Here is a 20,172-nt window from a genome sequence, read left to right as displayed (position 1 = left end):
ATTTGCTTACATTTGATTAGTGACCTAAAAATAGTACAAACTGTTAAATATTTATTTTTCATTTCATTTTCAAAAATCCTTAAACTTTTTATTTTTTTTTTTACTTCCTGGTTTAAATTAGATTTTGAATCCCATATTTATATTTGTTTCTCAGTATTTTGTAGTTCACAGTAGCCCACTCGAGGAGAAGACCATAAATTGAGTCAAAAGGCTGACTGATACAAAAGAGTCGAGCTGCGGAGCTGTAAACACATTTTCTGAAGCCCCTGATCTGCAGACTTCTGGCATGCACGATAAATCTGACGTGAAATCATAATTATAAAAGCAATTAGCTGACCCTGCGCCGCTCGCCCTTGGACGTGACAGTGAAAATTCACGCAGAGCCACTCCAAGACGGCTGGGACAGAGTTGGTGGGGGTGGAAAAGTGCAACATAGCAACAATAAAACCGCAGGCTCTTCCTGTATCATTAACCACAAACTAAAACAGCCCAGGACATGACAGTGACATCTCAAACAACACAAACTAAACTTCCATGTCTCACACAAACACACAGGGATTAAAAGCTGACAATTCCCCAGAATTCTTCAGAATTCCAGATTCTCCACAATGTACAACTGGCTTCCAATTGGTTCTCTAATACTTTTTTTTTACACCAAACTGGTGCTAATGTTAGAGCTAGTGTTCGTGGATCTAACGAAACTCTCTCAGAACAAACCTGCATTTCCAGTGAGTTGACAGTATGCAATAGACTGGCATGTCTTAAGGTCAATATCAGGTCAAAAATGGTAAAAAAGAAACAGCTTTCTCTAGAAACTCGTCAGTCAATCATTGTTTTGAGGAATGAAGGCTATACAATGCTTGAAATTGCCTAAAAAAAACTGAAGATTTCATACAAAGGTGTACACTACGGTCTTCAAAGACAAAGGACAACTGTCTCTAACAATGACAGAAAGAGATGAGGGAGGCCAGATGTACAACTAAACATGAGGATAAGTACATCAGAGTCTCTAGTTTGAGAAATAATCGCCTCATGTCCTCAGCTGACAGCTTCATTGGATTCTACCCGCTAAACACCAGTTTCATGTACAACAGTAAAGAGAAGACTCTGCAGGCCTTATGGGAAAATGTTCAAAGAAAAAGCCACTTTTGAAACAGAAAACAAAAGGTTAAAGTGGGCAAAGAAACACAGACATTGGGCAACAGATAATTGGAAAAGAGTGTAATGGATCTTAACCCCACTGAGCTTTTATGGGAGCAGCTAGTGTGTGGTAAAATGTCACCTGAGTATCTGGGCAAACTGACAGCTAGAATGCCAAGGATCTGCAAAGCTGTCATTGCTGCACGTGGAGGATTTTTTTTATGATAACTCTTTGAAGTAGTTTAAGTAAAAAAAAAATTTAAAACATTTTTAATTGTAATAGTAATTTTAACGTTATTAATGTCCTGACTATACAGTAAATTGCATTTATTTGAATGCCACATTGATGAATAAAAGTACCAATTGCTTTCCATAAGAGCAAAATCTGTACATTACTCCAAAATTAAGTACTGTAGTGCATCTGCTCCTCACGGTCTGCACCAGATTTGCCAGTTCTTGTTGTGAGATGTTACCCTACTTGCAAGTTCCCGGACATTTCTGGGAGGAATGGCCCTCACCCTCCGATACAACAGGTCCCAGATGTGCTCAATCGGATTGAGATCCAGGCTCTTCGCTGGCCATGTCATAGCACTGACATTCCTGTCTTGCAGTAAATCACACACAGAACGAGCAGTATGGCTGTTGGCATTGTCATGCTGGAGGGTCATGTCAGGATGAGCCTGCAGGACAGGTACCAAATGAGGGAGGAGGATGTCTTCCCTGTAACGCACAGCATTGAGATTGCCTGCAATGTTAACAAACTCAGTCCGATGATGCTGTAACACACCGCCCCAGACCATGACGGACCCTCCACCTCCAAATCGATACCGTTCCAGAGTAAAGGCCTCGGTGTAATGATCATTCCTTCGACGATTAACATCACCCCTGGTGAGACAAAACCACGACTAGTCAGTGAAGAGCACTTTTTACCAGTCCTGTCTGGCAGAGGTGGGTTTGTCTGGTAAGGACCTGCCTTACAACAAGCCTACATGCCCTCAGTCCAGCCTCTCTCAGCATATTGCGGACAGTCTGAGCACAGATGGAGGGATTGTGCATTACTCATGTAACTCAGGCAGTTGTTGTTGCCATCCTGTACCTGTCCAGCAGGTGTGACGTACCATTTTTTTATTCTGATATACCGATCCTGCGCAGGTGTTGTTACACGTGGTCTGCCACTGCGGACAGCTGTCCTTCCTGTCTCCCTGTAGCGCTGTCTTAGGCATCTCACAGAATGGATATAGCAATTTATTGCAATCCTCAGGCCTCCATGCAGCATGTTCACGCAGGTGAGCAGGGACCATGGGCATCTTTCTTTTGGTGTTTTTCAGGGTCAGTAGAAAGGTCTCTTTAGTGTCCTAAATTTTTATAAATGTGACCTTAATTGCCTACCGTCTGTAAGCTGTTAGTGTCTTAACCACCGTTCCACAGGTGCATGTTCATTAATTGTTTATGGTTCACTGAACAAGTATGGAAAATATTGTTTAAACACTTTACAATAAAGATATGTAAAATGATTTGTATTTTTACAAAATTCTCTTTAAAATACAGTGTCCTGAAAAATATATATGTATAAAATATATAATAACACAAGTTGTGCATTTGGGGGGGGTTATTGTATCATTGGTCAGATGATGTTGATCTTCAAATCTAGTGATGTGCACATGTTTGTGTGATAGATAGGGATAAGTTTGGGGGTAGAGTTTGTAAATTAAAAATATTGCCAGAACTGACGCACGTGAGTCACTCCCGGAAGAGCAGTGCTGTTTACAAGTGAAGAGGAGGAACGCTATTCAGTAGCTTGGTTGGTTTTGGTTTAGATCTGTTTTTATCTGTTTCTTTACTCACAATGGTCTGTTTGTGTGCTTACCCTGGACATCTCAACTGAGAGGAGAATTTGAGATGACGTCCATATCATGGCAACAGTAATACCTCACACAAGAGACAGCGTGATCGCCGCCCTTTCGTGAAGCTAGCTTGAAGCGATGATTTAGAGTTAAAAAGTACTTAAATATTTATCTTTTGCCCACTAAAAAGTTATCGTGTCATTTTAGAAGACATTAATTTAACTGTTGGAGGCGTATGGATGATGTTTATGCTGACTGTCTTTGATTTTTGGAGCTTCAAAAATCGGATCACCATCCACTTGCATTTTAAGGAACAACTGAGCAAAGATATTTTTCAAATTTTCTCTAAATGTGATCTGGTGAAGAAAAAAAAAGTCATACACACCTGGGATATCATGAGGGTGTGTAAATATCATGAGGGTGTGTAAATAATGAGATAATTGTTCATTTTTGGGTGAAATGCCCCTTTAAGTTGGTCATAGAGACCATTGGTGCCAATGGTTTCTATGATATAGTTAGGCTTACGATGCTTTTGGGAAATGCAGACCAGATTTCTTTGTGAGTTCAGATAGCTAGTGGAGGAAAATTCAACAAGTCTTGTAGTACTCGATAAAGGATACCATTTTTTATTAAATAAAAAAAATTAAAAAAGACCCTAACAGGAACAGCGCACAAGGGTTAAGTATTCACCCATGCCCATGATGGAGTGACCCATGGAAGTATACCCTAGCCTTTAATTTTTAATTATTTATTTTGTCTATCAGGGACAATAAACATTAATCAAACGTCTCACTTATGTAAATGTGTAAGATTTCGCCAATGGGTCATTTTCATCTGCTGTCCCTTTACTCCTATTGAGAACATATTTTAATATCCTCAGTCATTTAAGCACCTTTATGCCATCACAGGCTGATTATATAATATTTGCATATAAAACCTGTTTATTTCAGATGGACGGGGGAAAGAAAGTGACTGGAGTAGCTTTGCAACATGACACGAAATAGGAACAAAGCATCTGTCAACTGAAAGTGAGTTGTAATGTGCCGCATCAGGCACTTCCAGTGTATGCAGCATGAGAGATTTCATTTTGTCATTCAGTCTAGCCAGACTGTAGTTGTTTCTAAAACTTTCACAGGTGAAGTCATTATCTTGGCCTCGGCCACTGACGTTAGTGGTTACTGTTTCAAGACAAGCAGATTTAAGGGGGAAACCGCCTTTTCTTTGGTGTAAATGCACAGAACAGGGCCCAGATTGGGAACCGGCACTGTGGGAGTGGAAAAGATGTACAAGTTATGCCAAGCAGAACAACTTAAGTGCACAGCTTCAATCAACTCATCAACTTCAGTCAAAATCCTCAAAGCAATCTCTTAGGAATGAGAGACCCCTTATTGGCCCACTCATTGCCACCTAGTGACCATCATCCTCAGCAATCATGAAATATCTCTGCGGCCAGTGCCCCCACGCCAACCATAACTCTCCTTTACTGCAGACAGCTCCAATAAAGGATTACAATTACAATTAAAGTAATGAGCAAAGGGGGAAAAAAAGAGAAAAGTCAGAGGATGGATCCCCAGGCAAATTAAATTGCAGCACAGTTTGAAACTGAGCACAGAGTTAGTCTTTTGAGTCATTACTGGCTAACCACCCCTCATTCCCTCAATAATTAAATTTCAACTTTTGCAATCAGGAACCGCAGAATTGAAACAAAAGTGAAAAGCTGTCCCAAAATGTCTGCAGCCTCATATGGATAAAACCTCATATTAAAGGGATAGTTCACCCTAAAATGAAATGTAGAATGTTAGCCTCAGTCACCATTCACTTTCATTGCATCTTTCTTCCATAAAATAAGTTAAAAAATGGTTCACTGTGAGCTGAAGCTCATTTTAAAAACCAACACTTGGGCAACAGATGTATCCAATGCCTACAAGGCAAGGGGGGTGACAGCAAGTTGTTCGCAAAAAGAAAATGATGGTAACACTTAAACGGAGCGGTAATCCAGCACAATAGCCAGTGTCACTGGCTGTAATGTCAACATTGGGCATCTCATCAGGCAGCCCCCAATTCCCAAGCTTTAGGGATGTTGTCTCTTTTTTTTCAGGGTAGTGGTGATAGCAGAGGGGCTCCGGAAATTCAGACACTGCTGAGCCAAAACAGATCACTTCAAAGCGCCTTATTTAACGCTTGCTAAATTTTTCATCACAGTTGCGTAATATCCTGGGGAAGGGGAGCTTTTGAAGTTGCGACGAGACCAGGATGTTCTTCTGACAACTTTTCCTTTTTTCTCCCCATCTCTATTCACCTCCTCCCACCGCTCCCGCATCCCTTGCTCTTGCCACAGGAGGCCAGTGATATTTGGGGCGCACGGTGGAGCCCCAGCGGGCAAAGCGAGGCTGGAAGAGCATCCCACGGAGTCGGTAGTTACCATGCCAACACACCGAGCACTACAGTGAACTGTGTTAGTGTGCAGAATGTGACTGCAAAAACACCACTGGAGGGAAAGATATTTAACCTTTCAAACCCCTTTGAGGGAGAAAGTCAACTACAGATGACTGAAAGACAAACAACAGAGATGGCAAATATGGATATTGCAAATATATCTAGTGCAAATACAACCAGCGATGATTATATGAGAGCCTGGTGATGGAGATGCAACATGATACATTCAATGGGGTCCAAAATTTCAATACCACTGACAAAAGCTTCTTTTGCATTCTTTTATATTATTATTTTTTTTTTTAAATACAAATTATATTATCAGCATAACAATTTGTGGGAAAAGTTAAATGAATATTATTATCAATTTCTGAAAAGAAAAGAAAAAAAAAGAAAAGGTGAGTGGGCGGTTAAATAAAGAAATAATGAATTAGTGAGTGGGAAAGGGACAGGGCAGGAAGAAGAACCCCTGGAGGTGAGCGCTCAACCCTGAATGTGACTAGTGGGGGGTTTGAGTGACAGGTCAGATTCCAGCGCCGATCCAAACCTGCTCCAGCTCAGACTCCAGCCAGGGCCGCCTGCCACATAGGAGCGAGGGCCGCCCATCCGGTGAGGTGAGTCAGAACCTGTTAACGTGACTGGTGTCCCTGGCCTGACACCCCAGCACTCGCGCCCAGAGCCTCCCTCCAGCCCTGCCACTATTCCCCTTCCGCTCATCCACATCAAATCTTTTCAGACATAGATTTCAATTATTCACCCCATCCAAATAATGCCTTGTGACATGATTTATCCAGAGCTGTAATAATCCACTTAACTGGGAAAGAGCAGCTCATCAAAAAGAGAAAAGCAGAGGAAAAAAATGAGGACTTGTCAAGCAGTTAGAAAGCCAAGAAGCCTTCATAATCGTAATTTTTCCCACTGTAAAGGACAGTGCTATGAGCTTGGCTAGATATCATTCATAGCGTAAAAATCGCATCAAACAAAACCGAACAATAAACAGTCTAATTGTCCAGTGATCGTAAATGTGCCATAGATAATCCAAGAACTTCCTGGTTTAAGAGAAATAAAAGATACTATTGAGAAGCACACTCTAGGCTAGGGACACATAGTCATGTTCATTCTGTTCACAAAACTGAAGAACTGCTTGATATTGCAAATCAACTACAAACTGGCATGAAATATATTTTCATATAATCAAGGTCAATGACATCTTAGATCTGCTGAGAACTCCATGATATATGAATGTCATGATCATATCAGTAGTTTCTGTTAAAAACTACAATGTGTTCCAGTGTAATATCACTGTAACAACGTAATAGGAACAGCCATTTACTGTATGATAAAAACCATCCATATGTTCAATAAATAATAAAATCTATTAACAATTAATACAGAATTCAATGATGTGCGGTCACAGGTGTGTGTGTATATCATATAATTATATTGCACACTGGTACAAGGTATGGTTATATTATATACATTATCACAACTTCAATAAATGCTCAGTAAATAGTTAAATATACTAATAACAATAATAAGAAAAACAATATTCTGCCAAGTAATGCAGTTCTGTAGGCTGTTTATAGTTTCATGCAACATAGCAATTCAATGCAATGTACAGTCAGAGGTGTGTGTAAATCAACTGTTTTACAACAGCTTTGAATGTGGCTCATCTACTGATATTTTAAAGCCTAAAAATGTGTTAATTATTATTAGTTATTAAATATAATAACATACATTAATATATATTATGTTGATTGTCAATTCTAAATTAATAAAATAACTTAGCTGGCAATGTAAAACAATAAAATTAACACTTATTATACTTTTCGAACATTTCTTTTAGTTTTTTTCTATTCTCTATATACTTAGATTTTTATTAAGTAAGTTTTATTATTGGATGTGATAATAACTGGTAACACAAACCAATGAACTGAAATATTATTGAGTGTGAGCATATACAACCCAATTCTTATATTTAAAAAACTCCCTGTAATATACAATAGGTACCGTTTAGCCACTTTCATATTGTTGGGGAGATTATTTGACTTGCATTCTCTTATTACTTATACTCATAACTTACCAGCGCTTCTCTTGGAGCCGTGTCTTCACTGGATGGAGCAGCATTCTGAAAGAAAACACCAGCCTTGTGTTACCGCTCTCTCTAGTGGTAGAAATAACATAATACATCTGAATCTGGTGCAGTGAAGGCCAGTCGACTGATTTTAACTGTAAGCACTAGCCTCACATTTCACAGAAATGTGTGGCTCAGTGTTTATTCGGACCTCTGAAAATATTATATTAACATGACACAAACCCTTCTACCATACTATAATTATGGAATAATACCCAGCAGGAATGCATGTAGCCACATCATTTGTAATTTTGAAATGACTCATCATCATGTAATAACATTATCATGGGAGGGGGGGGGTCGCTCAAAGATACAGGAGAATGACTGATGCCATTGTGAAACTGAGCAGAGGATATCAACACTCTAACATTATTAACAAGGATATGAACCAGACTGTATTTTGTTCATTGTTTCCATTATGCTTAGTCTATGTTTGCCCTAGGGACCCATTAAGGAAATGGACAGCATTACCATCTCCAAAAACAACAACAGAAACAAAGATAAGATCCACCAATAATAAATCTCAAATGAACTGAGCTTTTTAATAGTCCTTGCAATGTTACAGTCTCTTCATTCATACACTACTCAAAGTCTAGCTCTCTTTGTAGGCATACTGTGCACATTTCAAAATATACAACCAATACCCTTCTTGTCCTTCAATTATGTGACTGTTGACATTATCTTGTCTACAACTTGCATTTTGGACCCCAACATTCAGTTTGTGTCTCTTGTACCTCCTAGCCTATACCTCCAAACTAAGGCCAAAAGGACAAACCTGCTTCTTTGTTACTGTCATGATTTCAGTAATGAACCTAAAAAAATATTGAAATTAAATACCACAGCCCAAAAACATTTTGAAAGCAGATCACATGCTAACAGTGTCGCAGTTGTACTGTAGACGACTGCAGAAAACAGGCACATAACTAGAGGTAACACTAGAACTTTGATGTACTTGATAATAAATATTATTGATTTTAGATATTGATTATTGACTTGATAATCTAATTACAATTGATAGTAAACTGTATTTTGTTTCTTTAATATTTCAGTAACTTCAGCAATACAAATTATATTCAAAATTGAAAGATATGGTCTTTCAAAGTTATTGTAATTATTGCAGGAGCAGCAGCAGTTAAATCTTAAGAAGTTCGATTGCAGTTAGAGGTCGCCCACAATTCTTTCCTATCATCATTATAATATTGAACCAGGCATTTAACTTGGCCGAGACTCCCCTTGTAGGCAAATCAGTCATTTTGTATTTTATTATTTAATAACCATTAAAAGCAATCAATTTTTCTACTCCGGAAGATCTGCTTCTCATCAATGCATGATAACCTCTGTTTAGATCGACTATTGAACACTAAGTTGCCCTGTGATGTACAAATTAAGTTACTGATTCTTTTATCAAAAAGTGAATTACGCTTACTACAGAATCTATAAAGCAACGTTGGGTTAAAGGAATAGTTCACCCAAAAAGGAAAACTCTCTCATCATTTCCTCACCATCATGCCATCCCAACTTACTACAGAATCTATAAAGCAACGTTGGGTTAAAGGAATAGATCACCCAAAAAGGAAAACTCTCTCATCATTTCCTCACCATCATGCCATCCCAGATGTGTACGGCTTTCTTTCTTCTTCAGAACACAAATGAAGATTTTTAGAAAAATATCTCAGCTCTGTAAGTCCATACAATGGGAGTCTTATGGATTAATTCTATGTTGCTTTTTTGTGCTTTTTCAAGCTTCAGATTTTTGGTCATCATTCACTTGCATTGAATGGACCTACAGAGCTGAAATATTCTTCTAAAAATCTTTGTTTGTATTCTGCAGAAGAAAGAAAGTCGTACATATTTGAGATGGCATGAGGGTGAGTAAATGATAACAGAATTTTCATGTTTGGGTGAACTATCGCTTTAAACGTTTTGCTTAACAGTAAAATGATGATGGCTCAAAGATCATGCCTTGTTAGGCTTAAACTAACAACCTTTTGGTTACCAGCACAGACCTTTCACCTCTAAGATACACCATACACAAAATCTCTTGTGGACTAAAAACTGCAGATCTTCCAAAACCTGATTATAACTAAGTTAGTCACTACAAATAGCCTATTGGTGCACTGAACTTATCAGAATGCAGGCAAGAAATGCTTAGAATATTCTCAATTAAAAATCACATCAGTAGAGCTGAACGTTCATGTAATACCCTTTTTATTGTTTAACAGTTTATTACAGACTTATATTTTTCATAATACTAATATTGGATAAGGAAAATGCACAAGAACTATCAAGCCCATTTCATGTCCTATTCACAAAGCAGACTCCTTTTTAATTATTACAGCAATATTTAGTACATTTGTTTGAGAAATAGCTTAAATACAGCTTATATGTGTAAACACAGAACAAATAAACTTTTTAACTAAATGAAACTGGATGAAAGTGTCTTCTGACCCAAGCTTGTTTCCAGGGTCAAAGACATGACTGAATATAGCCAAAAAGCAGATGCCACTGTCTGCAAGGTGTTTATATAATTTCCACTGTGTCTGACACATTCAGATCTGCAGCGGCAGGTGTCTTTAGAAGTGAAATCTCCTGCATGTGCTGTTGTGTGGCCTGCAGCTGTCTGACACATCTGTCTAACTGCATGAGTTGAGAAAGGTTGCAGTGCGCTAGCAAACCAGCTAAAACTTTCCAAAACAACACAGGACAGACATATGATGAGCAGACCTATACGAGGCAAGTCATGCATTAACTATGAAGATCTACAAAGGAACAACCCAAACGCATGTTGTTAACTTTCAGAATGCTCAACTACCTGGTTTTGCTGGTCAGATGCCATCTTCTCAGAGCTGTTAGCCAGGAAGCTAATATCAGTGCATTCATGCTCGATAACTTCTGTCTGAACTAGGTCAGCAAGCCGATGCATATTCGATCGAAACATATCATAACACGGAAGCCGAAATTAATTTATTTTCAAACGTTACACACATCATACAGTGCCACACGGATGGTCAAAATAGGAAGTGCAATGAGTTACGAGTTTTTAGACACAAAATAACACACACGCACAGAGTTTGAGTGCCTAATTATGCTGAATAATTGACTTGTAAACACAATACAATCATCATGACAGAATTAAAAGCGTGTAAAGTGTGTAACATCGGCCGGCAGAAGTGTTACGGGCTGGCAGTGACATCTCTGGATCAGCTCAAAATAAAAGGTGAGATAGAAAATAATTGAGTTTTTTCAGTATATAAATCAATAAAGTTGATTTCGTTTATTATGCTAAAACTGTGTTGTTATTGGTGTAACAAAATGTGAGATGTGTTATCATCAGGAGGTATTTACTTGAGATAACAGTTTTTGTCGTGTTCGTGGTGCTTTTATACTTCGCTTAGAATTTAAAAGTGCACTCAGTAATTTTCTGTGTCGACTTAGACTTACACTGATAAACAAAATAGTTTTCAGTTATATATTTCATTGTAGAAATGCACTATTCAGTCATGATAATCCAGGGCAGTTACTGAGATCAGCCGTATTTGGCTGGTCATGTGATCATAACATGGCAGCCTCCATGAGGGGACCCTCTCCATGTAGAATAAAACAGCTTTTATAAGGTTACTGATATGACTGGAGCCTTTATCTCATGTGAGTGCTCATTAATCTATACATATGTTTCCAAATTACAATTAATTTCTTGAGGAGCACAACTTTTTTAATAAGGAAAAAATTACAGAGTGCACCTTTAAATTTCATAGGTGTAGGTAACAACATCCATCTTGTGTTGTATTTGTCATTTGACACATTCTCTTTGCCTCTGTCACCCACAGGATGTGAGGCTCTTGGGTTCAGTCCTTGTACATCAGTCACAGTAGTGCTAGAATATGATGGGACCGTCATAGAAGACGAGGATTACTTTCTGTGTCTGCCTGCAAATACGAAGTTCATGCTATTGCATGACAAGGAAACGTGGTCGCCTGCCCATCAAGGTGAGATTACACCTATTGCAGGATTTTTTTTTACACATTTTTCTCAAATGTCATCATTAATCTAATCTGATAATCTTCTTCTAGTTGACAGAGGAATTGCAGGGCCTAGCAGAGAGTCTGTTCATCTGATATTAGGTGCAGTGGACAATGTTGATGGGGCCGAATGCTGGCACCGTTTGGCAGAGCAGCTCAGACAGGACCTGGCCAGCATTATCCTCATGTCCGAGGCTGATCTGCAGGTCTGCTTGATTCTGCTTTTATTTAAGGGGATAGTTCACTAAATAATGAAAATTCCCTTATCATTTACTCACCCTCATGCCATCCTAGATGTGTATTGCTTTCTTCTTCAGCAGAACACAAACTTTTAGAAGACTTTTAGAAAAATATCTCAGCTTTGTAGGTCCATACGATGCAAGTGAATGGTAATCAGACCTTTATAATCACATGAAGGAATCCAAATGATTAATGTGTTTAAATCCATATATTCAGCAGTCATATAATTGGTGTGGATGAGAAACAGAACAATATGTAAGTCCTTTTTTAAATCTCCACTTAAACAGTCACATTCAGATGTGAAACAGGCACCACATGTGACTTTCAAATGGGAAAGTGGAGATTTAGAGTAAACAAAGGACTTAAATTTGTATCTGTTTCTGACCCACACCTATTCTATTGACTCTGAAGTTATGGATTTAAAGGAATAGTTCACCCAAAACTGAAAATTCTCTCATTATTTACTCACCCTCATGCCATCCTCGATATGTATTACTTACTATTTTATGCAGAACAGAAATTCATATTTTTAGAAGAGTTTCTCTGCTCTTTTGGGCCATACAATGCAAGTGAATGGGTGCCAAAATGTTGAAGCTCAAAAAATCACATAAATCAGCATAAAAGTAATCCATACAACTCTAGTGGTTAAATCTCTTTCTTACCTACACCTATAATATCACTTCTAAAGACATGGATTTAACCACTGGAGATTTATGGATTACTTTTGTGATGCCTTTAATTGCTTTTTGGAGCTGCAGAATTTTGTCATCCATTCACTTGCATTGTGTACCTACAGAGCTGAAATATTCTTTTAAAAATCATAATTTGTGTTCTGCACAAGAAAGAAAGTCATACACATCCTTTAAACACTGGAGTCTTTTATTTAGAGATTACATCTATGTTTCCTTAATGTGATTTTTGGAGCTTCAAAGATCTGATCACCAATCACTTGCACTGTATAGACCTACAGTGTTGAGATATTCTTCTAAATAAATTGTTTGTGTTTTGCTGAATAAAGTTAGTCATACACATCATGTATGGCATGAAAGTGAGGAAATGATGAGAAAATGTCCATCTTTGGGTGAACTATCCCTTTAATCTTGTCTCGAAGAGCCTTCCCTTTCTTGTTTTTGTAGATCATACTGATCTTAACTTTATTATCAACATATAATGAATATATGTATGCAAATAGCCAATGTTTTACTGTTGTGATGTAGCTTATATACATGTGCTTTACAGAGTTTGATTGATGTGCCGTGCTCCAATCTGGCCTCAGCACTGGGCTTCTCACAGCAGAAAACACAGGTCCTGCAGGACACATTGCAGAGAATGCTAGACCGCAGGGAAGAGGAGCGACAGTCCAAAGAATTGCTGCAGCTCTATCTGAAAGCTATGGAGCAAGAAAACAGCCAAGATCCACAAGAAAAAAGTAGGAGTATGATCAAAGTAAATCGTTGCCTATTTTCAGAATTGGATGCTAGCTTACTGCTTGCTGTATACTGCTTACTATTCTTTAAAAATAGTAAGGAAAAACAGGCATTTTGCAATGATTACATTTCAAACAGTAGTATACTATATTGTTGTCAAACCTTTGGCAATCTAATCAAATAATGAGTCAAAATTGAGAATTGCAACTTTTTATTTGGTTCATTACACTGATTTGTCACATTGGAAATAGAAGTTCAAGTCGAACACACTGCATTGAATGTGCATTCATTATACCAGGCAGTGTGCTTTGTAGTATACTTCACATTTTGGCAAATGTCATAGCTCATCCAGGTATTCCATACATACCAAAAATGTACTGTGCACAGTATGCATACTGTATACTGCAGAAATAGTAAAATTAGTATGTTAGTATGCTATTCCGTTAGTATGCTATTCCGAACATTGCCTTATACCAGAATACTAGCAAATCAAAAAACAACCCTCAGTGAACATGTAGTCCTGGCAAGTTATTCAGTATTGCTATTACTCGTTTGACACTAGGTGGTGCTGCTGAGGTACAGTGAGGAAAATAAGTATTTGAACACCCTGCTATTTTGCAAGTTCTCCCACTTAGAAATCATGGAGGGGTCTGAAATTGTCATCGTAGGTGCATGTCCACTGTGAGAGACATAATCTAAAAAAAAAATCCAGAAATCACAATGTATGATTTTTTAACTATTTATTTGTATGATACAGCTGCAAATAAGTATTTGAACACCTGAGAAAATCAATGTTAATATTTGGTACAGTAGCCTTTGTTTGCAATTACAGAGGTCAAACGTTTCCTGTAGATTTTCACCAGGTTTGCACACACTGCAGGAGGGATTTTGGCCCACTCCTCAACACAGATCTTCTCTAGATCAGTCAGGTTTCGGGGCTGTCGCTGAGAAACACGGAGTTTGAGCTCCCTCCAAAGATTCTCTATTGGGTTTAGGTCTGGAGACTGGCTAGGCCACGCCAGAACCTTGATATGCTTCTTACAGAGCCACTCCTTGGTTATACTGGCTGTGTGCTTTGGGTCATTGTCATGTTGGAAGACCCAGCCTCGACCCATCTTCAATGCTCTAACTGAGGGAAGGAGGTTGTTCCCCAAAATCTCGCAATACATGGCCCCGGTCATCCTCTCCTTAATACAGTGCAGTCGCCCTGTCCCATGTGCAGAAAAACACCCCCAAAGCATGATGCTACCACCCTCATGCTTCACAGTAGGGATGGTGTTCTTGGGATGGTACTCATCATTCTTCTTCCTCCAAAAACGGTTAGTGGAATTATGACCAAAAAGTTCTATTTTGGTCTCATCTGACCACATGACTTTCTCTCATGACTCCTCTGGATCATCCAAATGGTCATTGGCAAACTTAAGACGGGCCTTGACATGTGCTGGTTTAAGCAGGGGAACCTTCCATGCCATGCATGATTTCAAACCATGACGTCTTAGTGTATTACCAACAGTAACCTTGGAAACGGTGGTCCCAGCTCTTTTCAGGTCATTGACCAGCTCCTCCCGTGTAGTTCTGGGCTGATTTCTCACCTTTCTTAGGATCATTGAGACCCCACGAGGTGAGATCTTGCATGGAGCCCCAGTCCGAGGGAGATTGACAGTCATGTTTAGCTCCTTCCATTTTCTAATGATTGCTCCAACAGTGGACCTTTTTTCACCAAGCTGCTTGGCAATTTCCCCGTAGCCCTTTCCAGCCTTGTGGAGGTGTACAATTTTGTCTCTAGTGTCTTTGGACAGCTCTTTGGCAGACTAACAGGTCTTTGAGGGTCAGAATTCTAGCTGATATACAGGTGTTCAAATATTTATTTGCAGCTGTATCATACAAATAAATAGTTAAAAAAATCATATATTGTGATTTCTGGGTTTTTTTTTTTTTAGATTATGTCTCTCACAGTGGACGTGCACCTACGATGACAATTTCAGACCCCTCCATGATTTCCAAGTGGGAGAACTTGCAAAATAGCAGGGTGTTCAAATACTTATTTTCCTCACTGTATATAGAAACAATATTGCACATGTTCAAAAATATTCATTCATTTTATCAGTATTGCTATTACTCTTTTGACACTAAGTGGTGCTGCTGAGGTTTTTAGAAACAATATTGCACAAGTTCAAACAAGTTCATTTTATTAGTATTGGGGGGAATAAAGAAAAGTTGCAGCTTATATGATCAAAAGCTTATCTCTTGTTGTGACAACCCTAATCTTTCCAGTGCTTTCAGGGCATTTTCTTTAAAAAGGGGACAATTTGGCTCTCATTGCTGCAGGCACTAAACTGGATGAGACAGATGGGGTGCAGGTGGAGTCCGTGGTAGGGTTCAGTTCCAGAACACTAATGGTGCTGAAGGACAAAACCCAACCAGAGACCAGACTCTCCAATGAGGAACTACAGGTACATTATCTGACCACAAGCGTGTTCGGAGATGTACATGATTTCTTAAGCATAAAAAGTAAGCTATAGACATTGTTCAGTCAGACGATCATTATCGCAAAATAAACCACAGCAAGATGATCACTACTATTCAGATCAACCTGAAATAATTTATTTTGCAATAATGAATGACTGACTGTACATTATTTTGCTTAATACATGGGAACTGAACAAACAAATAAGTACATGGATGGTTTGAGTAAAAATAATTTTGTTAAATGAGAAGATGCCACAGAGTGATGTAAAAAAAAATATGTAGGAATTTGGTTGCCTTGGATAATGGTTATTTGTACAGTTCAGCCCATGGCCTGTTCTAAGGGAGTGCTCGAGCCCCCACAGAAACTTCTGATGCTCCCTCCCTGGCTGACTATATCTGGGTTTCCATCCACAAATTGTTCTGTACATTTTGGGTTATCGCATAAAACTGCTGGATGGAAACACTAAGATGCAAACAAAATTCCCAAAAGACGTATAAAAAAAATCACACTCGCTTAAGGTGGAAAAATATTTGATTCTATAAGAAGAAATGTGCATAAACTGTGATGGAGAACCATTTACCGAATAAACTACTATTGAATTTATTATGAGTACAAGATGTGCTTCAAAAATAGTATGTGACTGAATAATTTGTTCATAACTGGACTAACCAGCGGGCCAATTCTGCTCTGGTCATCCTGAAATAACAGTGTCCTGAAAACCCAATGCCTGCAAAGAGTTTGCAGAGAAAAATAAACCAAATACTAACTTGAACTGTGCCGAAGAGCAGGTTTATGAAACTTTCAAATATATTTTGTACACTATACACTTTCAATATATTTCAAAAATATATTATTGATCCGTACGGTTAAGACATAAGGATGGAGGAATGCACACATGTATTACATTTGCAACTTGAATGGAAACATAGCTAGTGAAATGATCACATATTATCGGCCCTGGTTTTAGCGATCATTATGTAAGGGTTAATGTACAATCAGCCGGCTGTTATCGCACAATAAACCCTGCCATGGTGATCGCCCTGAAAGGGTTTATTTTGCGATAACAACCGTCTGACTGTACATTATTCCGCTTATTACACAGCTACAAACGTAATAAATATATGAACTTAAAATGTGGATTTGCGTTAAAATTAATTTGAGAGGGAATAAATCGCTGAACAGCAGAAATCCACCTCTCAAATTAATTTGAATGCAAATCCACATTTTATGTTTATATATTTATTAAGTTTGTAGCTGTGTAATAAGCGGAATAATGTACAGTCAGACGGTTGTTATCGCAAAATAAACCGATAACCGGGATTTTCTCTGTAATAAGTGCACTGTAAGTCGCTTTGGATAAAAGCGTCTGCCAAATACATAAATGTAAATGTAAAATGTTGAAATTATTTTACTAGCTTGTAGAGATCGCACAGTGAGCCGAGAAGCAGGATAGACAGCTCGCAGAAGTGGTATAATATGTCTTTATCCCGGATGTGCGGTTGTTACAGAGCAATATCTGACTGCTGGATGGCGCCATTGACCAATTTGAATTAAGAATTCCAGAGAACTGCATAATAAGCTAATTTATAATGTTTTTACACCCATTATATAGTGGTATATAGTGGTGAGTTAAAAAGTGAAGAAAATGAAAACAATTTATCCATTTATGGACTGAGTTATATATCAGTAGGTGGAAATCAGATTTTTCAGTGTTTTGAATGATATGAACACAAACTCACAGTTAATACATTTAAGTGATTTCTTTTTAAATAGATTTTAAAATAAATACAGAGTGTGATGGCAGATAGTATAAGATGGCATTTTATTAATTGTGTTAAAAATATTCAATTGAGATTTATTGACTTGTATGAATGCATTTGTACATTCAGATGGTGTTGAGGCTGGGAGTGAAGATCATGATGGAGGTATTGGGCTGGGACAGTGAGAGGGCAGCATTACTTGTGCAGGCTTGTGAGTGTGAGCTCAGTAAACGTCTGCAGCAGGTTCAGGCCCTGCAGTCCCTCAGAGCTCAATGCCAGTCCATTTCACAACCACAGACTGAGGGAGAGACCAGAGCCAAACGCCGCAAATAACAAACATACTGAGTATATAAAATGCAGACTGGTCAATAATCTTGGACCGTTTTACTACAGTTCATATAATAAACAAACGTTTATACAGATTTTGGTTTGTGATTATCTTGATAATGGCTATATAGTCTAGTAAGTGATAAATGTCAAAAGTCACAATTAACTTTGAATTGTATTTTATGTTATATAGATTAATAATTATTTCATGTTTTCAGTCATCCACTGAAAACATGAAATAATGCTTTGAAACAAGAAGTGGTATTGATCTGTATGATATTCCATCTTTCTCATTTATTATCTGTAAAGTGGCCCATGAACCCATCTTTAGAGGGGTTGTTTGGTGATATCAGGAAGCTGTGTTAAAAAAAAAAGTTAATTTGTTAAATAAAAAACAAGCAAACAAAAAAATCAGCTGTTTAATTACAAGTTAATTTGTGGAATAATTTTGTATTTATTTTTTTTAAGCAGGTAATTTAGAAATTCTAATGTTAATTGTTTTGTTTTTCTAAAGGGTAGTATTCTATCCATTGATTCATTCCAGTCCAAATGTAGTGTCCTTTTATATATTCTGGATGACATTTCTATGCTTAATAGCATTTAATTCAGCATTTATTATATTGCTCAGTGAAGGAGTGGATGCGATCATTTTGTGGTATTGCAAGGTTCACTAAATGTGTCAAATTGAAAATGTTAGCAATTAATGCCATGGGGTGCATGCTTATTTTTTCTGTTGTACAGTTCACTTACACTTGCTGGAACATCATATGATTAAAAACAATTTTGGCCAAATAAAATGATAACTCTTTGTACAAATTACTTGATATGTCTTTTTTATGTTATGTTATGTTATGTTATGTTGTGTTGTGTTGTGTTGTGTGTGTGTGTGTGTGAGAGAGAGAGCGAGAGAGAAACTGAAGTTTGGACATTTATTGTATTATATTTATTGTATAAATATAGTTATATTTCAGCTTATCAGAGAACATTGAGAGCAATTATATACTGTATACATAAATATTTAACGACCTCCTTTATCTGAGTGGCTGAAAAAGTAATGAAGAAACATATGTACCTATTCAGAAGAAAAATATCTTGTTAAAAGCTCCTTTTTCCCCGAGGATGTAGTTCCACCAAACATTGTAATGAGCACATGTTGGCTTTGATTGGTGGTGGGCGTGATTGTGAAGCCAGTCGGTCAGACTTAGTGCTGCATTTTAGACTTGATGTATCACTCTTTATTTCAATTTCTTAACTCTAACCATTGTTAGGCTGTATGCCAACAATCTGAGTATCACTTCAACTGTATGTAGTGAATGTTCCTGAGGAATTCATTAAACTGCTGTAATGTATGCAGTCATCGAGCGAACGCTTCTGGTAATGGCTTCACAGTGTTTGTAGTTATGTTGCCTGAGCCCTCTTGTCTTGAAACACTTAACAGATGATGTTATCAGGGTGTTTTTATTTATTTATTTATTTATTTATTTTATTTTTTTCCGTTCTTTCTCAGTACTACAGCAGGATATCAAGCATGTCTTGTCTGTGGTTGTTTTGGGAAATATAAGAAATCAGAACATTATTTTTGTGAGGTTTATTTTTTGTGTGTGTATGAAGGATTATTCATTTGACTATTTCAAATCTTGAAAAATGTAACTTGAAATTATGTCTTGAATAAAATTAAGTGTTTTTTTGGCTTAATGCGTGATGATGTGGAATTTTGGAACTGTGTGTGAGGGCAATGACAGTTTTTGAGTATAAATATTTTGACAGTTTTTGGAGGAAAAATGTTATAAGCCTTTCTATCACTACTAAGATATTTAGCAGTCAAACTTTTTAGTTTAGAGTATAAAACATTTTATTGATAATATAGTGTTATTTAGACTATATAAACATATTATTAAATAGGTATTATATAGTTTGATTTAATTCTAGATGGGAAGTTAAATAGACTTGTTAGGGGGCAAGACCAAATTATAGAAACCATTTCACATTTTACCTTTCAACACTTAAATGAGCAATATGTAACATTGGCATCAAGCGTTTAAAATGGGCATTGCAGTCCAAATTCAAAATATTGGAGGGAGTTGTCTCCCCCTCCTCCCCAGACTTGAAGCTCACGTGGGTTGCCAGGTTATGGACACGCAACAGGAACGAGCATACTGATAATGGAAAGCGATGAGCCATATATTGTAAGATGATCTGCTAAAGTTTACGTTTGCAATTATTTTATTGTTTCCAAATTATAAACTAGCTCATATGGATGTTTTATTACTCTGTCAATGTTTGCTAGATGTATTGCTGGCTTCCATGGCTGCAGCGATGGTGTCGAAATACTATTGGGTGATGGGCAGTGGGTGGGACTCTTCAAAGTAGAATATACT

General features: G+C 37.6%; 2 protein-coding genes across 2 annotated transcripts in view; one reads left to right on the top strand and one right to left on the bottom strand.

Moving 5' to 3' along the window:
* Nucleotides 1-10,489, bottom strand: part of pex14 (peroxisomal biogenesis factor 14) — an 83,504-nt gene extending 73,015 nt beyond the window's left edge. Inside the window, exons 1-2 of the mRNA XM_052105267.1 lie at nucleotides 10,364-10,489; nucleotides 7,501-7,545 (exon numbers count right to left, since the gene is read on the bottom strand). Coding sequence (XP_051961227.1) covers nucleotides 7,501-7,545; nucleotides 10,364-10,489 — 171 coding nt within the window. The remainder of the gene's footprint in view (nucleotides 1-7,500; nucleotides 7,546-10,363) is intronic.
* Nucleotides 10,477-18,604, top strand: dffa (DNA fragmentation factor, alpha polypeptide). Its single transcript, XM_052105270.1, has 6 exons — nucleotides 10,477-10,768; nucleotides 11,379-11,537; nucleotides 11,622-11,776; nucleotides 13,050-13,239; nucleotides 15,566-15,690; nucleotides 17,597-18,604. The coding sequence occupies exons 1-6, from the start codon at nucleotides 10,675-10,677 to the stop codon at nucleotides 17,798-17,800; spliced, it is 927 nt and encodes a 308-aa protein (XP_051961230.1). The 5' UTR covers nucleotides 10,477-10,674; the 3' UTR covers nucleotides 17,801-18,604.
* The last annotated feature ends 1,568 nt before the right edge of the window (nucleotides 18,605-20,172 follow it).

The sequence above is a fragment of the Xyrauchen texanus genome, chromosome 35 (genome assembly GCF_025860055.1).
Source record: "Xyrauchen texanus isolate HMW12.3.18 chromosome 35, RBS_HiC_50CHRs, whole genome shotgun sequence".
In the NCBI taxonomy this organism is placed as follows: Eukaryota; Metazoa; Chordata; class Actinopteri; order Cypriniformes; family Catostomidae; genus Xyrauchen; species Xyrauchen texanus.
Note: the sequence above shows the minus strand (reverse complement) of the source record. Positions and strands in the feature narration are given on the sequence as shown.

What these genes read in the sequence shown, in the direction of transcription:
- dffa (XM_052105270.1), top strand. Translation starts at nt 10,675, where the DNA reads ATGACAGAATTAAAAGCGTGTAAAGTGTGTAACATCGGCCGGCAGAAG. An exon ending in CCAAGATCCACAAGAAAAAA is followed by an intron (nt 13,240 to 15,565) that starts GTAGGAGTATGA and finishes TCATTGCTGCAG; the next exon opens with GCACTAAACTGGATGAGACA. An exon ending in TCTCCAATGAGGAACTACAG is followed by an intron (nt 15,691 to 17,596) that starts GTACATTATCTG and finishes TTGTACATTCAG; the next exon opens with ATGGTGTTGAGGCTGGGAGT.